Genomic DNA, 18122 nt, shown 5'->3' on the forward strand with positions numbered 1-18122 from the left:
AAAGGTCCGTCACCAGTTGTCTACAGGTTTCCTTTTAATCAAGACTCTGCTGAAGTGTTTTGTGGGACTGAGAGCCCCCAAAGCATGAAATGAACAAGTAATACCACCTGGAACCCCCAAAGAAGGCCAGACCACTCTGGCCAGCACTGCTGGCCTGCCCGAATCCAAGTACTCAAGACTGGGTATTCGTTGGCTACATTTCCAAACACAGTACTGCCTTCAGCCAGGATGACGTGGGAGTGAACCCAGCCGCTTGCAAAGTTGCCATCCCAGGCTGAGGGCCAAGTACCAGCAACTGCCAGTGAAGACTGGCCCCTTTGGTGAGGGGAGTTGGTCAGAGTCCAGCCACCGGCCCAGGAAAGGGACAGAAGTCAGGGTGCCCGGCTAGGAAATGGTCAAGGCTCCGCAGCTCCATCGCCAGCATCTTTTGGAAGGCCACCTCTGGCGGATACAGCTGGCTGGGGCGGCGCTCCGGACTTGGCTGAACCGTTCTAGTTGGAACAGAAACGGGGGGAAATGAGCCTGGGAGGAAAGGCCTTAGGTTAGGCCCTGCAAGGATAAGTCCACTTGGCATCTCGACAATACCATACTTTTTCAAAACCTCCCCCAGATCAAAGGAGGTTAAGTGTAGAGCGGTGGGGGTGCTCGCCCACCTACTTTCTGGGGCGGGGGCGAGTTTGGGCAGTGTAGTCAGTGGGCAGACCCCACCTCCCCAGGCCCAGCCCGGAGTGGGCACTGACCCCGCCACCAGCCGGCTCCGGACGCCGGCGGCCAAGCTGCCGCAGCATCTCCTCGCAGGCGGCGATGGTGTCCAGGAGCTGCCGCTGCCGCTGCTCCACGGCGTCCAGCAGCTGCTGGGCGCGCTCATCCCGGGGCGGCTGCGGGGGTGGCCTCCCGCCGAGCCCCAGCCCCGCCTTCCCACGGTCCACGCCGGCTGCCTCCCTGCCCGGGAGAGAGACGGCGTCAGGGCCGGCGCTGGGCGACGCGAGGTCGCGGCCCCAGCCCCCCGCCCCGCGGGCCCGCTCTCACCCCCGTGACCAGCCTGCGCCCGGGCCCCACTCCATCGCCGCCCGGCCACCACCCCCCGGCCGGCCGCCCCCGCCCCGGCGCCGCGCGAGGGCTCCGCTAAGCCGCGCCCCGCCCCGTCCCCACCGGTCTCCTTCAAGTCGCCTGGGGGTCGCGGTCCCTTTAAGCTGCCCGGCGCGGAGGCGGGACCGAGCCTCGGAGGCCGGAAGTTGGTCGCGTGCGTCACTTCCTCCCGGAAGCGGGTCTGGGCGGATGTCTGCTGCGCGTCCGTGTGCGGGGCTGAGGGCCGCGGTGGCGGCCGGCATGGGGCTGAGCGACGGGCCAGCGGGCTCTGGCCGCAGCTGCCTCCTTCTACGCCCGCCCGCGCCCGCTCCGGCAGTTCCGGGGGCCCGGCTGTTGCGACTTCCGGGGAGCGGGGCCGTGCAGGCCGCAAGCCCCGAGCGCTCCGGTTGGACCGAGGCGCTGCGGGCCGCCGTGGACGAGCTGCGCGCCGGCGCCGTGGTGGCGGTCCCAACTGACACGTTGTATGGTCTGGCCTGCTCGGCGAGCTGCTCGGCGGCCCTGGGCTGCGTGTATCGCCTCAAGGGCCGCAGCGAGGCCAAGCCGCTGGCCGTGTGCCTGGGCCGCGTGGCCGACGTCTACAGGTGAGGCCGCCCCGACCCGGCCCCGCTGGGGGCGGCACCGCGGGAGGGGTTTCCGGTGACAGGCTTGGGAGACTGAGGCGCTGAGTGCGGGAGGGGCTTGTCCTGGCTCACGGAGGAATCCGGAACTGGAAATATGTTGGGAGCGCTTAACGCGTGCCAGGCTCCACAATTGACAGTGCACTCATGGGTCGCAACGCTGAATAAGGCCAGCATGGCACTGTTCTCTGGGTGCTCTGGTGATGTAGGCAGGGGAAGCCCGCCGGAAGAAGGAATCACAGTGACAATTTAGAAAGTGTCTTCCAGATGATAAAAACAGTTTGAGGTTGTATTGTCTCAACCTGTGGTTATTGTCTCCAAGACAGTCGTGTGGACTTTAAGCCCGGGGTACTTCTCTGTTGTCTTGCCTTGTACCAGAGCTCTGAGGAAGAAGTTGGGAAGGCAGGCAGATCTTCTAGTGCACCCAAAGGACCCCTTTCATGCATCTGCCTTCAGTCCAGGAAAGGTCCACCAGGGTGATATGGCTTGGATTTGTGCTCTTTTGCCTCCAGGTACTGCCAGGTGAGAGTACCCAAGGAGCTCCTGGAGGACCTGTTGCCAGGACCAGTGACCCTGGTGATGCAACGCTCCGAGGAGCTCAACAAAGACCTGAACCCCTTTACTCCTGTGAGTCACTCGGTTTTCCCTGTGATCAGAATCAGACTTCTTCAGCCCTTGAAACCTTCCCCCCATTCATTCCCTTTTCCTTTTGCTTCACAGCTTGTTGGCATCCGGATTCCTAACCACGCCTTCATGCAGGACTTGGCCCAAATGTTCGGGGGACCACTTGCACTAACCAGTGCCAATCTCAGCTCCCAGGCCAGCTCCCTGAGTGTTGAGGTGAGAATTGGCCCCAGCAGGCTAAACTAGTTTCCTCAAAACTGATAAGGCTGACGCTGCCCAAGGTTTGCCTGGCAGAAATTTGGGCCTTTGGTTCAGCAGTGAGAAAGCTACCAGTTTGGCATGGTTTAGAGGAGGGCATCCAAGTGAAAGAGTCTTGAAGGGGGCAGGTGGGGCATACTTGTAATGTCAGCACTAGGAGGCCACGACAAGAAAATCTGGGGTTTGTTTGTCTGCTTTTTTAAGACAGGGTTTCTCTGTGTAGCCCTGGCTGTTCTGGAACTCACTCTGTAGACCAAGTTGACCTCGAACTCATAGGAATCTGCCCTGCCTCTGGCTTTCTTCTCTTTCTTTTTTTTAACGAATTAATTTTTTTATTTTAAAGCGTTGGAACATTTTATCTTGAGAAGCCTGGGAAGAACAGGTGTGTTCTTTGTATATATAATAATAGATTAAAAAGATGCTGGGGGTTGTGGCACACACCTTTAATCCCAGCACTGGGGAAGCAGAGCCAGGCAGATCTCTGTGAGTTCGAGGCCAGCCTGGTCTACAGAGTGAATTCTAGAACTTCATAGACCAACCCTGTCTTTAAAAAAAGAAAGAAAGAAAAGAAAGGATTATAGGAAGTAAAGACAGCCTTGTGAGGGGAGCAGCTGTAGCAGAGACTTGATAAACAGTGCTAAGAACTTGGGACACTGAAACATTAGTTCACTTGTCTGTCACAAAGCCATTAAGTGACAGTCCCAACTTTTTGCCAGTTCTTTTGTATGTGTGTGGCAGGGGTGGGGGAGGTTGTTTTGAGACAGGGTCTTAACTATGTAGCCCTGGAGCTCCTTAGAGAACAGACTGGCTTTGAACTGCCTCTGCTTCTTGAGTGCTGGAGTTAAAGGCTTAGGGCAGGGTCTTAATCCTGTAACTCGAGGTGCTCTTGAACTCAGGATCTTCAGGCCTTCCCATTTTTGGATCTATAACAGCACACCTGGCCTCACCCAATTTTTGATTCTTGACCTTATTATCTTATCTCTGCTTGCCAGATAGGCCTGAGACAAGATCATCATAATCCTGTCTTGGCTATGTGGTTTAGAACAAATGAGCATAAAGAAACTTTACTCTCTGTTGTTAGATTTAAATTACGTACATTTAAGTGAGGGCCTTGGAAATGTAGTGCCTGCTTTATTTGCTCTTGGTAGCTGTACCGGTATGGAGGAGGGTGGGGGTATTACAGAGGAGAGGGTTAGGTTCTTACCTTGTCAACAACCCTGGGCCAGCACAGTCATTGTTTTATTGGTAACTGGTATTTATGATTCCCCTGTCACCAAGACCCTGGCTTAAATGCACTGGAGACTCTTCACCGAGGACAGAAAGACCAGCTCATTTAACACTACAGCCCAAGGACTGAGTGGGGTGGCGTGTTCGCAAAGTCCACCCTCTTGACTTTCACTGAGGTCTAGGATCTGGTTGCTAGAGCTGGAAAGACTCTTAGCAGTCACCTCGGCTGGCCCTCTCACTTTAGGAACCTAGCATGAAGCAATTTCATGCATCACACAGATACGATAGAAAGTCCAGGGTTAAAGCTTAGGCTCATACCCAGGTTTTGGTACGTTAAGGTTTTCTTTATGACAGATGTAACTTGGAGTGCATAACTAAGGGGCTGCAGACTGGGTGTTAACTGTTCCCTTGACATAGTTGAGCATAACTAAGGGGTTTCTCTTCTGCTTAGAGGAAATGCCTGGATTTAAATGTGAGCCATGTGTGCATGTTGACAATATGGACATGCCCTTCTTTTCTTTTTTCAGGAGTTCCAAGACCTCTGGCCTCACTTGTCCTTGGTCATTGATGGGGGGCCAATTGGGGATAGTCAGAGCCCCGAGTGCCGCCTCGGGTCTACTGTGGTTGACTTATCTGAGCCTGGAAAGTTTGCCATTATTCGCCCGGGCTGGTAAGGCTCTTTCCTGTGCCACTGGGATATGTGAAGGAGGTGAAGGAGGTTGGAAAAGCAGAAGCTTTGACGGGCAGAGTTCCTTCTCATCTTGCCTTGTTGGGGGCACTGAGGGCCACCACAGGGAGGTAGGCAGTGGGCTGGGACTCTAGATGGCTGACTTTTTTTAGGATTCTTCAAGTTTGATGAACAGAGCATGGGATAGTAACCGCTAGTGGTCAGACTATAACTGCCTTCTGTGTTTTCCTCAGTGCCCTGGAAACCACTACAGCCATCCTCCAGCAGAAGTATGGGCTGCTTCCCTCACAGGGGTCCTGTTCATGAAACTATGTGTTCATGAAACCATGCTGGATACTATGTGTCTGCTAACCAGTTGGCAAGGCCTCATTGACAGAGGCTCCTGGAGCTACATCTGTAGCCTGGCTTTTTAGGGACCATCTCTCTGAACACTGTAGGCCAGAAGCTGCAGGTTGAGCCTTGTAGAATCATATATCAACCAAAAATTGAACAAAGGTAAGAATACTCTTAGAACGGCCTTATTATTTTAAGGCCTCACTTTTAAGTTGAAAGTAAATGGAGTACAGAACTCGACTGTACTAAGAGTTGGTTTCCGGTAGACAACGGCACTTCGTGTCGAGCCAGCTAGAAACACTAGTGTAGTCTAGAAATCTCAGGACCAATACAGGAAAGTCAAGGAGCCCAAGACGGCTTTCCTGGGTATCCGAGAGAGGTCATTTTAGGGAAATTATCCTAGGGGGTCCCAGGTGAAATAATATTGGAAAATAAAATCTTGACTGTTTTTGGCCAGTGACTTTCTTATTTATTGATAAAATAAATTATATAGTTCTGTGTGTAATTTATTTAGCTTCATTGTTTACTCAGAAGCCTTTTATCTTTGTTCATACGTGTGCCAAAGTATTCTACATAATTATTTTTGAGTATTTAAGCTGTATTTTTCTTTATTATTAAAAAATGCTGCTACAAACAGTTGTAAATGGTTTATTTTTCTTTTGAACTATTTCCTTAGGGTAGGATTTCTAGGTCAAGGTGTATATGTGCATTATGGCTGTTGATGTAGATTAGCCTCCAGAAGATCTGAGTCAGGTCTCATTGAGGATGCCTGTTCCTTCCTGTTGGCCTTGCTGTATCACGCTCTGTGTGCAGGAGATGAAATTAGGGCTGCTTAGACCAGCCCTCCCAACTAAGCTACAGGCTGGGGGGCCATCCCTGCTCATCTGTCAGGCAGGGTTTAGTGTCAGTCGGTGGGCAGGCTGTCCCTGAAATGACTTGTATTCCACCCCATCCTCCCCCAATTGCTACCGTTTCCCAGAGTCGTGGCTCAGCCTTAGCCTGTAAACCAGCAGTGGTTTCGGTGAACGTTTTCAAGTGTGTTTGAGAATCTTGCTGAAAAATATTCCATTGGTCTTACTTGAACATTGCAATTAGCATTAGTTTGTTTATAAATAAGTACTGGCTTATTAACTTCCCTCTAGAAATTTTAGATAAACTAGTCATTTAAGCAAACCCATCTCCATTGTGCTAAAAGTAGCCAGCCCAGCCATACACTTATTTGTCACAGACTGACTAGAGGTCAGCAGTTATGAGGGCCGCAAGAGGAATATGTACTGGCAAATACTTCATATTTAATACCAATCACAGTGGCCCTGAAAGTGGCCCTGGTGGGTGGCCTCCCCAGCCTAGACAGCTGAAGGGAGAGTGGCCTAGCCCTCTCTGCAGCTGTGTTCATCTGGGAAAGGCTCTGGAGCACAGAGGTATTTTCTTGGAGGAAAAATAGCTGAATGTCCAGGCCTGGGTGTGGCTGCAAAGACGAGCAGGACAGCCAAGGTGCTAGCAACATGGCTACACCAAAAGCAAGGGCCTGTAAGCTTCAGGAAGGAACCTTGATCAAATTCCCCAGTACCTGACAGTAAGTAAGGTGCTTAGTAATGAGTGTGGATAATCAGTGTTTCCTGATAATGGGACACAGGAATCTACTGGAAGGACCCTAAACAAAGCCCCCTTTTAGAAGTGCCAAATACGGTTTCCTGTATTCAGCAAGAAGACGTGGGAAGGTAGGTGCCTGAGGATTTGTAGGCTGTCCAAAGGAAGTAAGGTGCATGCTAGCTCAGAACCCTGAGACCCTTTTAGCACAGTGGCTGGCAACTCCACTATACAGCCTGCCACAGCTGAAAGCTAAAGGATGTGGAGCTGCCCTGAGCCGTGTGCAGCCTCCTGCCAGCCTCCTCCTGCCAGCCTTGCTTCCCAACACCCAGCACCACCAGTCCAAGGGCCAGGTCTACATGAGTTAGTTGGCCCACCCACAAGCACCCAGTTGCTACTTGTGACTAGTGTGTGCCTATATCCTCAGCTGAACCAGCTTGGTGACCTAAGGGGATTCGAGTACTGCCCCTCACATCAGCCACTGCTCCTTTTCCTTGACGAAGTGCTCTGCCCAGCGGCGGGTCAGCTCTAAATACAGGCTGGGCTGGTGAGGCAGGTAGTCCAGATAGAGGCGAGTTGGTGTCTTCTTGGGAACAGCCTTCTCGATCTGCGTGCCCTCGTGCCACTCGTTGAAAGAGGTGATGGAGACGATCTCGGGCCTCACAGTCAGGGCCGCCTGCAGGGCTGTCTCGTAGTACTTGCCGTTGACCCTGTTGCGAGTATTGTGGTTGTTCCAGGGCCGGATGCTGGTGTCAATGTACCCAGGCCCCACACTAGGAATGAACATCAGGTTGTTGGTATCACAGAAGTTCTTCACCGCTTTCCAGTTCTGATGGGAGGAGCCAAAGGAGAAGCCATTGGAGGCAAAGTAGGTGTACATTCCATCGAATCCTGCTGCAAGGATATCATGGGTGTGGCCCTCCTCCACCAGCAGCGCTATAAAGACCCCGTCATAGGGAGTGTTGCGGATCGAGTGGGGCCCGTTTTGTGTCAGGAGGTGGGCCCAGGCCTCAGGGGCTGTCAGATATGAGTCGTAGACATAAAAGAGTGGGAGGCTCTTGCCCATGCTGTTCTTATAACGGTAAAATGCACCATGGGAGCCATACCTGAGGAGCAGGAGGGAGAGGCTTGAGTTGGTTGTGAGAAGCCAGCACAGTGGAAAGATCAGCCACGGGAGAGAGCTTTTTTTTTCTGTGATCACAGTCAGTCTAGGATTTAGCAGGTTACTTGTTGAGCTTATGCCTCCAACTATTAACCTGCCTCCCTCCCCAGCCCTCACTGACCTGTCATCCATCCCTAAGCCTCTTCTCCCAAGCCAGGCCCCCACATCTTCGTCTGGATTGGGGCAGCAATCTCCTGATTGGTGCCTTCCTATAGAATCTGATCTGGCCACTCCTTACTGTGACCTGTAAGGATGCCCCTGTGTGATCTGAACTTACCTATTTTCATGCTACTACTCACCAGACTCTACTCCCTAACTGGCCTTTCTACCAACCTTTATGTGACCTTGTCCCATCTTAGGACATCCCATCTGCCAATTCTCTCTCTGCCTAGAATCTCCCCCTTTTCTCCAGATCTTTGCAGAACTAACTTACTACTATTATTTATTATTTGAGACAGGGTCTCACTATGTGGCCTGGAGTTCAGTAAGTAGACCCTGTTTGCCTTGAATTAAAGATATGCACCAACCAGCATGCCTAGCCAGAGCTGACTTATTTTTAAAAACAGTATGGAGGCAGGGATGCGTGGTGGGTCTGGAAGGAGTTAGGAGAGGAGTAGGAAGAGTGAATATGATATTTAAAATTACTTTTAAATATACTTTTTAAAAGAACTATTGTGCTAGAGAGTTCTGTTCCCAGCACTTTCATTAGGCAACTTGTAACATGCCTGTAACTCCAGCTTCCTCTTGTGGCCTCTGGGCACATACAGACACATACACACACACACACACACACACACACACACACACACACACACACACACACATAAATAAAAGAATAAAACATTTACAAAACTTGCTGGGGATTGAGTGCAGGGCCTCCGGCATGATGGCGCATGCAGGTAGCCTCAGCACTTGAGATGCTAAGTACAGCAGACTAGGAGTCCAGAGCAGCTTCATAAAGAGCTCAAGGCAAGCCTAAACTATATGAGACCCTGCCCCCAAACAACAGAATTCTAGGCTCACTCATCCCTTTTAGCTTAACAACTATATATCTCAGTTCTGGGAACTGTGGAGTCTACAATCTAAGTGCCTAACAAGATTGGTTTTTGGTGAGAGCTCTCTCAGCTGACAGTTGGCCACTAACTCGCTTTATGCGCACATGGAAAGCAAGTCAGCACACAGGACAAGTCCTCTCAGAGAAGCACAAATCACCACCATTCTAAAGTAGTTCCTTGAGAGCTGGGACATAAAATACCTGCTCATGCTCAAGCTTTGCATACAAAGGACCCTGGGTTTGATCTCCAGCACCATAAAGAGGAAAAACAAAAACTTCTTGGGTACATTCTTAACACAAAACTTCACTTTGCTTTTTATTGTTTTTTTTCATACTACAGATTGCTGTGGTTTCTCACTTCTTGGTTGGGGAACTCTGCTGCACCCCCAACCATTAGACTATAAGTATGAAGTCACAAACTTTGCTAAAGATAATAGCTGTATGCGTCAGCACTGAACAGTTTTCAGTGACTATGTACAAGTATGTGTGAAGCACCTGCGTACCAAAACAAGACCCAGGGCCCCAGAACTGGACCTGAAACTCAGTTCCCAGGACTCTCAACAACTGCTGGGACCACATATATTCCACCCTGTATTGCCTGACCTGGCCCTCCGTCCCTTCTACCCTACTTCCATCTAGAGTCCCATCTTACGTGTCAATGATGTACTTGATGTTGTCATGGACAGTGATGTCATCCCGGCCCTTGTAAGGTTGGATATGGAAGGCCACCTGTCACAAATAGAGGAGTTGCAGATCAGGTGAATATTCAGGAGCACATACAGCTTAAATGCCCCCAGCCATGGCTTGTAGGGAGGGGCTGAGTTTGAGAAAACCTGGCAAGGATGGGCGGACACAATGAAGGCTGCCTCTGCCCTTCGGGTCAAAACAAAGGGTGAAAATTTGTCTGTGTACCACAACAGGGCATCTAAGAATCAATCTGGGGTCACTGCGGGATGGCACTCAGGTTTCTACCTCTGTCAGCTCCAATCATGAATACCATGAGTCATGTGCCTACTCTCTGCCAATGGAAAAATGTGCCACGGTCTGTTAAACCTGCCAGTGGTGACCTCGGGAAGGCAAGGGGGATTCTCTGTCATTTTTCTTCCTTCACCATGGATGTAGGAACTGACTTCCTCTATTGATGTGTTTGAGAAGAATGGCCGCACACAGAGCCTTCCACTCTAAAGGGGAACCTGCTTGTAGAGGCCTAGCTGTCCTCCACTACGGAGTGGAGTCTAGAATTCCATCTGCAAGTTCATTTGGTTCTTGCCTGCCCAGGATCCAGGAAGGGTCAAGTGTCTCCAACCTAATCTATATTACTTAAGAAAAGTGAAGGGGCTGGAGATATGGCTCATCAGTTAAGAGCACTGGCTGCTCTTCCAAAGGACCTGGGTTCTGGCACCCATGTCAAGTGACTCACAACTAAATCCATGGGGATCCAATGCCCCTGGCCTCTGCACACACCTCTGTGCATACTCACACACAGATAAAAATTTTAAAAATACAAGTAAATATCAAAAAATGATATTTCTAGTCTTCCATTTGTCCCCTATTTAGTTTTCTCAGAATTAAAAATGGTAACAGTTAACACAGTGCAGCCTGCTAGACCCTCCCCCAACACCACACTTACGTTCCTGTCAGCCCCAGCCACCCAGCACTAACTAGACGGCAGAGAAGGGGCATTCTCCAGAATGAGTGCTTGTGTAACCTTTTGAACTCACCTGGATGTTGTACTGATGGGCAGTGTCCAGAATGGCAGGGACCAGGTCATCTGAGGGCTCCCCGTTATCATCAGCCATGCCAGGTGGGTACCAGGAAAGAACCAAGACTCCTAAACAATACAGAAGCCCCTTCAGTGGTACACAGTGTGCCCCTTCCCGCCCCCCCCCCCCCCAGCAGATATTTTCTTCTCAGAAATCATTTCCACCTGCATGACTCCTGAAAACCTTGAGCCAGGATTCTGCTAGGTCTTGGGGACAGACCTGGGGCCCAGAGCTTAGCTGGCCTCGGAGCTGTCCACGCCAGCGGTGCTGAAATTCTGCAGGCAAGGGGACCCGCTGAGGAGTGAGTGCATCATCGGGTAGCAAGAGGCGATAGGGTGGCCATGCCCGCTCACCTGGAAGCCACAGTCCTACCTCTGGGGTCCTACCTGGAGAAAAGCCTTGTGAAGAAGTCCTAGCCTCGTGCTTCCCGTGGGAGAGAGCACTTGCCTTGACTGACTGCCCGTCTAGAAAGCAAGCCTGGACAGACTAGCCCGCATCCCAATTATCTTTGTGTGTCGCATTCCCTCATTCATTTACTCACTCATTTTTTTATTTTGGAGATACCGTCCCACTATGTAACCCTGGCTGGCTTCAAACTGGAAATCTTTCTGCCTTACTCTCCCAAGTGCTAGGATTATGGCATTCGACACTAAGCCTGGATCTGGACCTTGCAGCGCTCCCTCAACCCATCTTGAGGTATAACAAAATGTATCATTAAAAGCTAGCAGAATTCAGTGACAAAAATCTAAGCTAGGTGAGCCTCCTCATGACAGCATACTGCAGAAAGTTCTCCAGGACCCCTGGCTGGGCACTTCATGAAAGCTCCTGTCCTTGTCATGTGTATGCCCACCCCCAAGCCTGCCAGATCAACCATACAGCCGTTCCACTCCCCTGCACCTGCTGTAAAAGCAGAGCCCTCCCTAGGCTCTCCTTTGAACCCCAGACTTGAGGGACCAGCATCCCCGCTCTCCTGAAACCTGGAAAAGCAACATACTTAAAGCTGCTCTTCTAATACCGTTCCTACTCGGGACACCAACTCTACCCTATGGAAGGCCTCTGGGGTTGTTGGGGGTAAGAAAGGCCCAGAAGGTACAGTGGAAATTAGAAGGAAGGGGCAGTGGTGTGCAGTAGGCCCGGGATAAGAGTGAGAGGTCAGGGTGGCGGGAGAGTGGGACCAGGGGCCCCGTGGAGGGGCACCAAGAGCTGAGGTTCAGGAAGGAAGGGTGAGGCTGGGGGACAGACTGCCTAGGGGGACTCACCGATGGCGGCTTCTTTGAGCTGGGTCATGTGCTCTCGTAGCACATCGGGGTCCCGTGAGCTGTAGGGCCCCAGCTCCGGGTAGAAGCTGGAGCCCAAGTCGTCTGGAGGGCTGTGGCGGCCACGCGGGTAGCTGGCCGAGATCTTGGGGTCCCAGTGCGGCACCATGACGTGGTCCCAGTGAATGTAGTGGCCCTCGCGCCGCGGACTCCCGTACCACGAGTAGTAGAAGGCGTGCAGGTCGGAGTAGACGCGCAGGCTCTGCCGGGGCGCGGGATCGGCCTCGGCTGGGCCCAGCGAGGCGCGGGGGGCGGCTGTGCGCGGAGGCGGCGGCGGCGGAGGGGCGGCGGGGGCGGCCGGGGCGCGGGCGGGCGCGGGATTCCCTTCGGGACGCCGTTCGAAGGGCGCTAGCTCCGGGCCCGGGCCCAGTGCGGGCAGCCCGTCCGGGGCCTTGAGCGTGCGCAGCCCCATGAGCGTGCCGAAGGCGAAGAGCAGCACCAGGAAGAGGGCGATGCAGGCGCGGCGTCGCCGCCGGGCCATGGCTTTCCCGCGGTGCCGGCTGCCGCGCTACCGGCCCCGGAGCCGCGCCATCCCGCCCGCCCGCGCGTCCCAGGCCACGGCCCGCAAGCGCCGCGCACCCAGGGCGGCTCCGCGCCTGTTCCCCGCAGTGCGGGCGGGCCCGGCACACACAAGATACAGTGGCGCCGACCAAATGTGAGCGAGTGGAGGGGGGACCAGGCGGAGGAGTGCGAACCCAGCCTGGCCAGTGCAGAGTCCGGGTGCACTTGGGGTCCGGGTGGCTTGCAGGACCGGACCTTTCCAGAAGGCCGGGGCGGAGGGTGGGAACCGAGCTTTCCTTCCACTGAGCTCTAACACCATCATTCAGTTATCTCCAGATGCCCAGTACAGAAGAGAGGCGTTGTGGACCACCCTGCAAATTCTGGCTGGAGCCAAGAACCTAGTGGAGGGCCGCAGCTTGCACTGGGGCCTAACTCCGGGGCCAGGCTCTCCTGAGCTCCCTGCGCAGTAGCACTGACTTGTCTTGGCCATCTATGCACGGTCCCCCATTCCTCCTCAACTCTGCTTCCAGTAGGCAGGCAGCGCCCCTTCCCTCCCGCACTGAGATTGAAGCCAGGGCCTTCCTTACACTCATGCTTGACAACAGTTCCACAGCAGCGAGTGAGTTCAATCCTCTTTGCTACTCTGTACTTTGAGACTAAGTTCAGCAGGCTGACCTTGGACTCAGTCTATAGCCCAAGCAGACCTTAAATTTGAACCATCAATCTTTCTTTCTACCTCAGCCTCCCAGTGCTGAGGTGACAGGTGTGAGCCACCACTCCTGGATTGTTTATTGTTTTCTAAGATGAAATCTCACAGAGTAGCTGAGTCTGGCCTGAAATTTTCTATATGGCCCTGGCTAGTCTTGAACTCAGGATATTTTTGCCTTTGGCTCCAGGCTGCTGGGATTATAGGCATGCCTCACCATGCCTGGCTTTTCAGAGGGTTTCGGCAGAATTCCTATCACGTCTCACTAACATAAGTTGATCACGTTCACATTGAAGCCAATCCATTGCCAAGGCCAATCAGAAATGTGGACAAAATCCAAAGGACTTAAGAAAAATGACCTTGAGTGTCTGAGCTAGAGTTCTTAAGAGGCCCAGCAGGGCAGGTAGATTTACTGTGGAGAAGGTAGGAACAGTCAACCTTCTGACCCAGGAGTACAAGTCAACAGCAGAGGTAGAGGTGGCCCACTTACTGTGCTGACATACTGCAAATATGCATAAATAATCAGCCAGAAGTCCAGGTCTAGGTCACCTAACCCAAAGAAAGTTGGTTCATCTCCAGGCAGGAAGAAGTCCAAATAACTCCCATGGAGGAGAAGAAAAGCCTTCAAGAAAAGGTGTATACAGTCTGACATCACATTGCGGTCTTGGAGGAAGCCCGTATTTACTGAAAGCCTGCTCCCACCACAGTAAACAGATGTTATCAAAGCAGTCCCTTGCTTTCAGATACCAAGGGAAGCTGAAAGCAAGAATAGGCGATTGAGATGGTTCAGTGGGTAGTGATGCTGGCTGTCAAGCCTGATGATCTGAGTTTGAATCCAGGGACCCACATGGTGGAAGGAGAGAACTGAGTTCCACAGGTTATCCTTTACTCCACATTCATGTCACTGTGCATGCACACCCCACCTCCATGACACACATATAAGTAAATAAATGCAATTTTTAAAAATTCAGCAGACAAAAGAGAGTAGATGAAAGAACATGGACACACTGTTGCTTACAGATAAACTACTGGTTAGATGTGGCTGTATGCAGCTGTGGTCCCAGCACACAGGAGGCTGAAATGGGAACTTTGAGTTTAAGGCCAGTCTAAGATGCCCAGTAAGAGCAAGTTTTAAACATCAAAGCAAACCAAACAATAAAATATTAGTGTCTATAGCAGTGGTTCTTAACCTGTGTGTTTCTAACCCTTTGAGGATTGCACATCAGATATTTACATTAAGATTCATTACAGTAGCAAAATTACAGTTATGAAGTAGTAGTGAAATAATGTTATGGTTGGGGGTCACCACAACATGAGGAACTGTATTAAAGGGTCAAAGGGTTAGGAAGGTTGAGAACCACTGCTGGTCTACAGGCTGGAGAGATGGTCAGTTAGGAGTACTGCTTGCTCTTCCAAAGGACCCTGGTTTACATGACAGCTCACAACTGTCTGTATCTCCAGTTCTAAGAAATATAACTTCTTCTGGTCTTCTCAGACACCAAGCGTGTATGTGGTGCACAGACACACATGCAGGTAAAACACTTATACACATACATTTTTTTGAAAATATTGTCTAATGCTTCAAAGCTTTTTTTTTTTTTTTTTTTTTTTAGACAGGGTTTCTCTGTGTCACAGCCCTGGCTGTAGACCAGGCTGGCCTGGAAGTCACAGAGATCCACCTGCCTCTGCCTGTGAAGTGCTGGAATTAAAGGCATTTGCCACCACACCCAGCTGCCCCAAAGATTTTATCCCCCCGGAGCTGAGGACCGAACCCAGGGCCTTGTGCTTGCTAGGCAAGCGCTCTACCATTGAGCTAAACTCTCAACCCAGATTTTACATTTTTTAAACAAAAACATGTTACTATACAAATGAGGAAAAATGTTTATCAGACTGTAAGAAGTATCTCTTGGAAACTGAAAACAACAGAACCCAATTAAATAATGTAAAGATCTATTTATTTTTATTCTATATGTCTTGCCTGCATATTATGTGCATGCAGTGCTCAACGAGCCCAGAAGAGGGCGTTGGATTCCCCCGGTACTGGAGTTGGATTCTTTTTCTATATTATGTTACAGTATCGATACATAATGTTAAAAATTACAAACCAGGGCTTGTAAGATAGTAAAAGCTCTTACTTCCAATTCTAAAGCCCTGACTTCAATCCCTAGAATCCACTGTGGAAAGAGAGAAACAACTCCCAAAGCTCTCCTATTACCTTCACATGCATGGGCATGCTTGTGACAGACAGACAAACAGACACACACACACACACACACACATACACACACATATTTTTTGGTTTGTTTATTTAACATAATTTCTTTATTGATTCTTTGGGGATTTCACATCATGTACCCCAACACTTACCTCCCAGTCCCCCATATCTGCCCCTCACCACTGCAGAGTCCCCCCAATAATTTTTTTCTTAAAAATTTTAATTCAAGGGACTGGAGATATGGCTCAGAGGTTAAGAGCACTGACTGCTCTTCCAAAGGTCCTGAGTTCAAGTCCCAGCACCCACAAGGTAGCTCACAACCATCTGTAATGAGATCTGGTGCCCTCTTCTGTGTACATAATAAATAAATAAATCTTTTTTAAAAATTTAATTCAAACCAAACAAAAGAAGCAAGCAAACAAACAAAAAACAACAACAGCAAAAACAAAAACAAAAAAACAAAAACCAAAAAAACAAAACAAAACAAAAAAACCCTCTTTGCTCCTCCATCTTTCCCTTCTCCAAAGCCTCTTCATTCATCCTAGTGGCATTGGAAACTGCCTTATGTCCCACAGCTTGTCCAATTGGCTTTACTTGTAGGTGTTCATTGCAGTGAGTCATTGGTCTGGTTCAAGGCCTCTGGATTCTGGGAAACCATCATCACTGGATCCTCACCAAAACTCCTTTCAAATACTTCCCTGAGACCATCCCAGTCAGGGAGATCCTCCAGGTATCGTTCCACAGGACCAGTCCCTTCACAAGCTCCAGCAGGTCCTAGGTGGGTTAGATGTTAGCATGGGCCAACTGTGAGCGTGGGTGATTGCTGAACTGGTCAGTCCTGGTCTCTGGGGCCTCCCCATAAGGTGAGAGGCAGAGCTAGCTCAGCATGGCCCTCTGATTTCATCACACATGGTTCCTAAGGCCCCCTGTCAACACACACATCTTAAAATAAAAGTTGAAAAAAAGAAGTCAAGGGCCAGGAGAGATGGCTCAACAGTTAAGATCACTTGCTGCTCTTGTACAGTACCTGAGTTGGGTTTCCAGCATCTCCATGATGCTTCACAACCATCCATCCCTAACTCTAGTGTCAGAAGATCTGACACACCCTTCTGCACTCCATGAGCAACAGGTACAAACATGATGTACATACATAAATGCAGACAAAACACTCACAGACATAAGTAAATCTAAAAGAAATTATTTTTCAATTGCAGATCACCCTGGCTAAAAGGTCATGAAGACCAGCTGTAACCTTGTACTGATTGATGCTGGTCATACTGGGGCCACATTCTGTTATTTCCCTGCAGCTTCTCAGCTAGGTTTGCAGAGAACCAGACAAAACCTGATCACAACGGGGGTGGGGGGGGCAGCTTCCCCTCCTCCAATCTGCTTCTCCTTTCCCTGCAGTTCACAAGGGCTGACCCACTGCTTCTGTCCTCTCTGGCTAGGATTTCTTTAGCTGCTGACCCGACATCAATATCTAAACAAACCTAGAGTGGGAGATTTAGCTCTGTGGTTAGAGTGTTTGCCTTGTACACACAAAGGCCCTGAGTTTGATCCCAGCACTGAAAAAAAAAACAGACATGGGTAGTACTTGCATGTACTCTCATTATTATGCCAGGACTTAAGAGCTGGAGGGTCAGAAGTTCTAGATCATCCCTGTTGCAGCATTTCAAGTTTGAAGCCAACCTGGAAACAAGTCCTTGTCTCTTGAGATAGGGTCTCACTTTGTAGCCCTAGTTGAGCTGGAATTCACTATGTAGATCAGGCTGGCCTTGAACTCAAAGAGATCCACCTGCTTATGTCTCCTGGGTGACGAAATTAAAGGCTTGTACCACCATACTGGCATTAAAATAGGGCTCTTTTGTTTGTTTGTTTGTAAGTTTAATACACTTGTATGAAACTGGTCTCGGTGTGTACTGGCAAGCACCGGCTGCCTCAATATCTCAACCTACTCCCAGGGAGATTAAAGCCACCATACATCAAATTGAGAGGATGAACAAAAGGAGGGTCATGATGGTTGACCATTCAAAAATAAAATAAAAAATATTAAGGTGGAAGATTTGGGGAGGTTGTTTTGTTTTGTTGTCATTTTGAGACAAGACAGGGTTTCTCTGTGTAACACTGTGTAACAGTGTCCTGGAACTCACTTTGTAGACCAGGCTGGCCTTGAACTCACAGAGATCTGCCTGCCTCCCCCTCATTGCCTGGCTCTTTAATTGCTTGTTAAATGTACTATGTTAATTCTACCTTTAAATATATACTTCCTGTTTACATTTCATCCACGCTTCAAGCCATCTTCTGTCCAGATCTCCATCTGAATCTCGCCTCCAAGGACGCTTGCTGATATCTTTGTCTCTTCTTCATTTTATAGAGGACAAAACAAAGACTTGGGCTCTTGATGCTGGGTCCTCATGGCTCCCTTGGGAGAGGAGGTGAGAAGGTGTGGTGTCAATGACACAGACCCCAGGAGTCAGGTGCAAGGCAAACAGCAGACTCCTTTATTCAGTAACAGAGAAAGCCTTATAGACACTCTTCCCAGCATCCAGGCTGTGTACTGATCTAGTGACATTGCGTGGTTGTCCCTCATTGGCTGGGCATGATCAGGAGCTCTAACAGTGTTGCTATGCCCTCAGACAGACTCCACATGATCAGTAACTCTGGACTGCACCTGTTGCTAGGCCCGCAGGCAGACTCCATGTTGGCTCATAAGGAAGTACTTTATGTGCATGCCTTGGCAACTGGTTTGAGCCAATTTCCTCGACCCTGTGGGTCTGTCTGTCCTACTTCAGACCCTCAGGAAGAGGCTTAGCTGAGCTGGAGTAGTATCTGCCCTGACTCTTCACATAAGTGTCTCCTGTCCCTGGACACAGCCCATAGAAACACTAACAGAGCTGCTTGTGACTGGCTCCAGATGTGATCTCGTCCTCTCCTACCCTGAGGTTTACAGAGTACTGTTGGGGCCAAAGGGCTCCACTT

General features: G+C 50.4%; 2 protein-coding genes across 5 annotated transcripts; one reads left to right on the forward strand and one right to left on the reverse strand.

Annotated features, from left to right (window-relative positions):
• Positions 1-1193: 1193 nt before the first annotated feature.
• Positions 1194-5464, forward strand: Yrdc (yrdC N6-threonylcarbamoyltransferase domain containing). Its single transcript, XM_036179010.1, has 5 exons — positions 1194-1670; positions 2219-2333; positions 2427-2546; positions 4343-4485; positions 4737-5464. The coding sequence occupies exons 1-5, from the start codon at positions 1279-1281 to the stop codon at positions 4807-4809; spliced, it is 843 nt and encodes a 280-aa protein (XP_036034903.1). The 5' UTR covers positions 1194-1278; the 3' UTR covers positions 4810-5464.
• A 4-nt stretch (positions 5465-5468) lies between these two features.
• Maneal (mannosidase endo-alpha like) lies at positions 5469-12365 on the reverse strand. Of its 4 annotated transcripts, XM_036179007.1 has the most exons (5): positions 11665-12365; positions 10364-10473; positions 9295-9371; positions 7533-7634; positions 7177-7255 (listed from the first exon to the last, which is right to left on the reverse strand). In XM_036179007.1, exons 1-5 carry the CDS (start codon positions 12200-12202, stop codon positions 7240-7242), a joined length of 843 nt encoding a protein of 280 aa, XP_036034900.1. In that variant the 5' UTR covers positions 12203-12365; the 3' UTR covers positions 7177-7239. The 4 variants fall into 4 exon arrangements, with proteins under 4 accessions (XP_036034899.1, XP_036034902.1, XP_036034900.1 ...); XM_036179006.1 differs by lacking the exon at positions 7533-7634 and having other exon boundaries at positions 5469-7532; positions 11665-12356; XM_036179008.1 differs by lacking the exon at positions 7533-7634 and having other exon boundaries at positions 11665-12362.
• Between the last annotated feature and the right edge of the window lie 5757 nt (positions 12366-18122).

Source organism: Onychomys torridus, chromosome 2, assembly GCF_903995425.1.
Source record: "Onychomys torridus chromosome 2, mOncTor1.1, whole genome shotgun sequence".
Taxonomy (NCBI): Eukaryota; Metazoa; Chordata; class Mammalia; order Rodentia; family Cricetidae; genus Onychomys; species Onychomys torridus.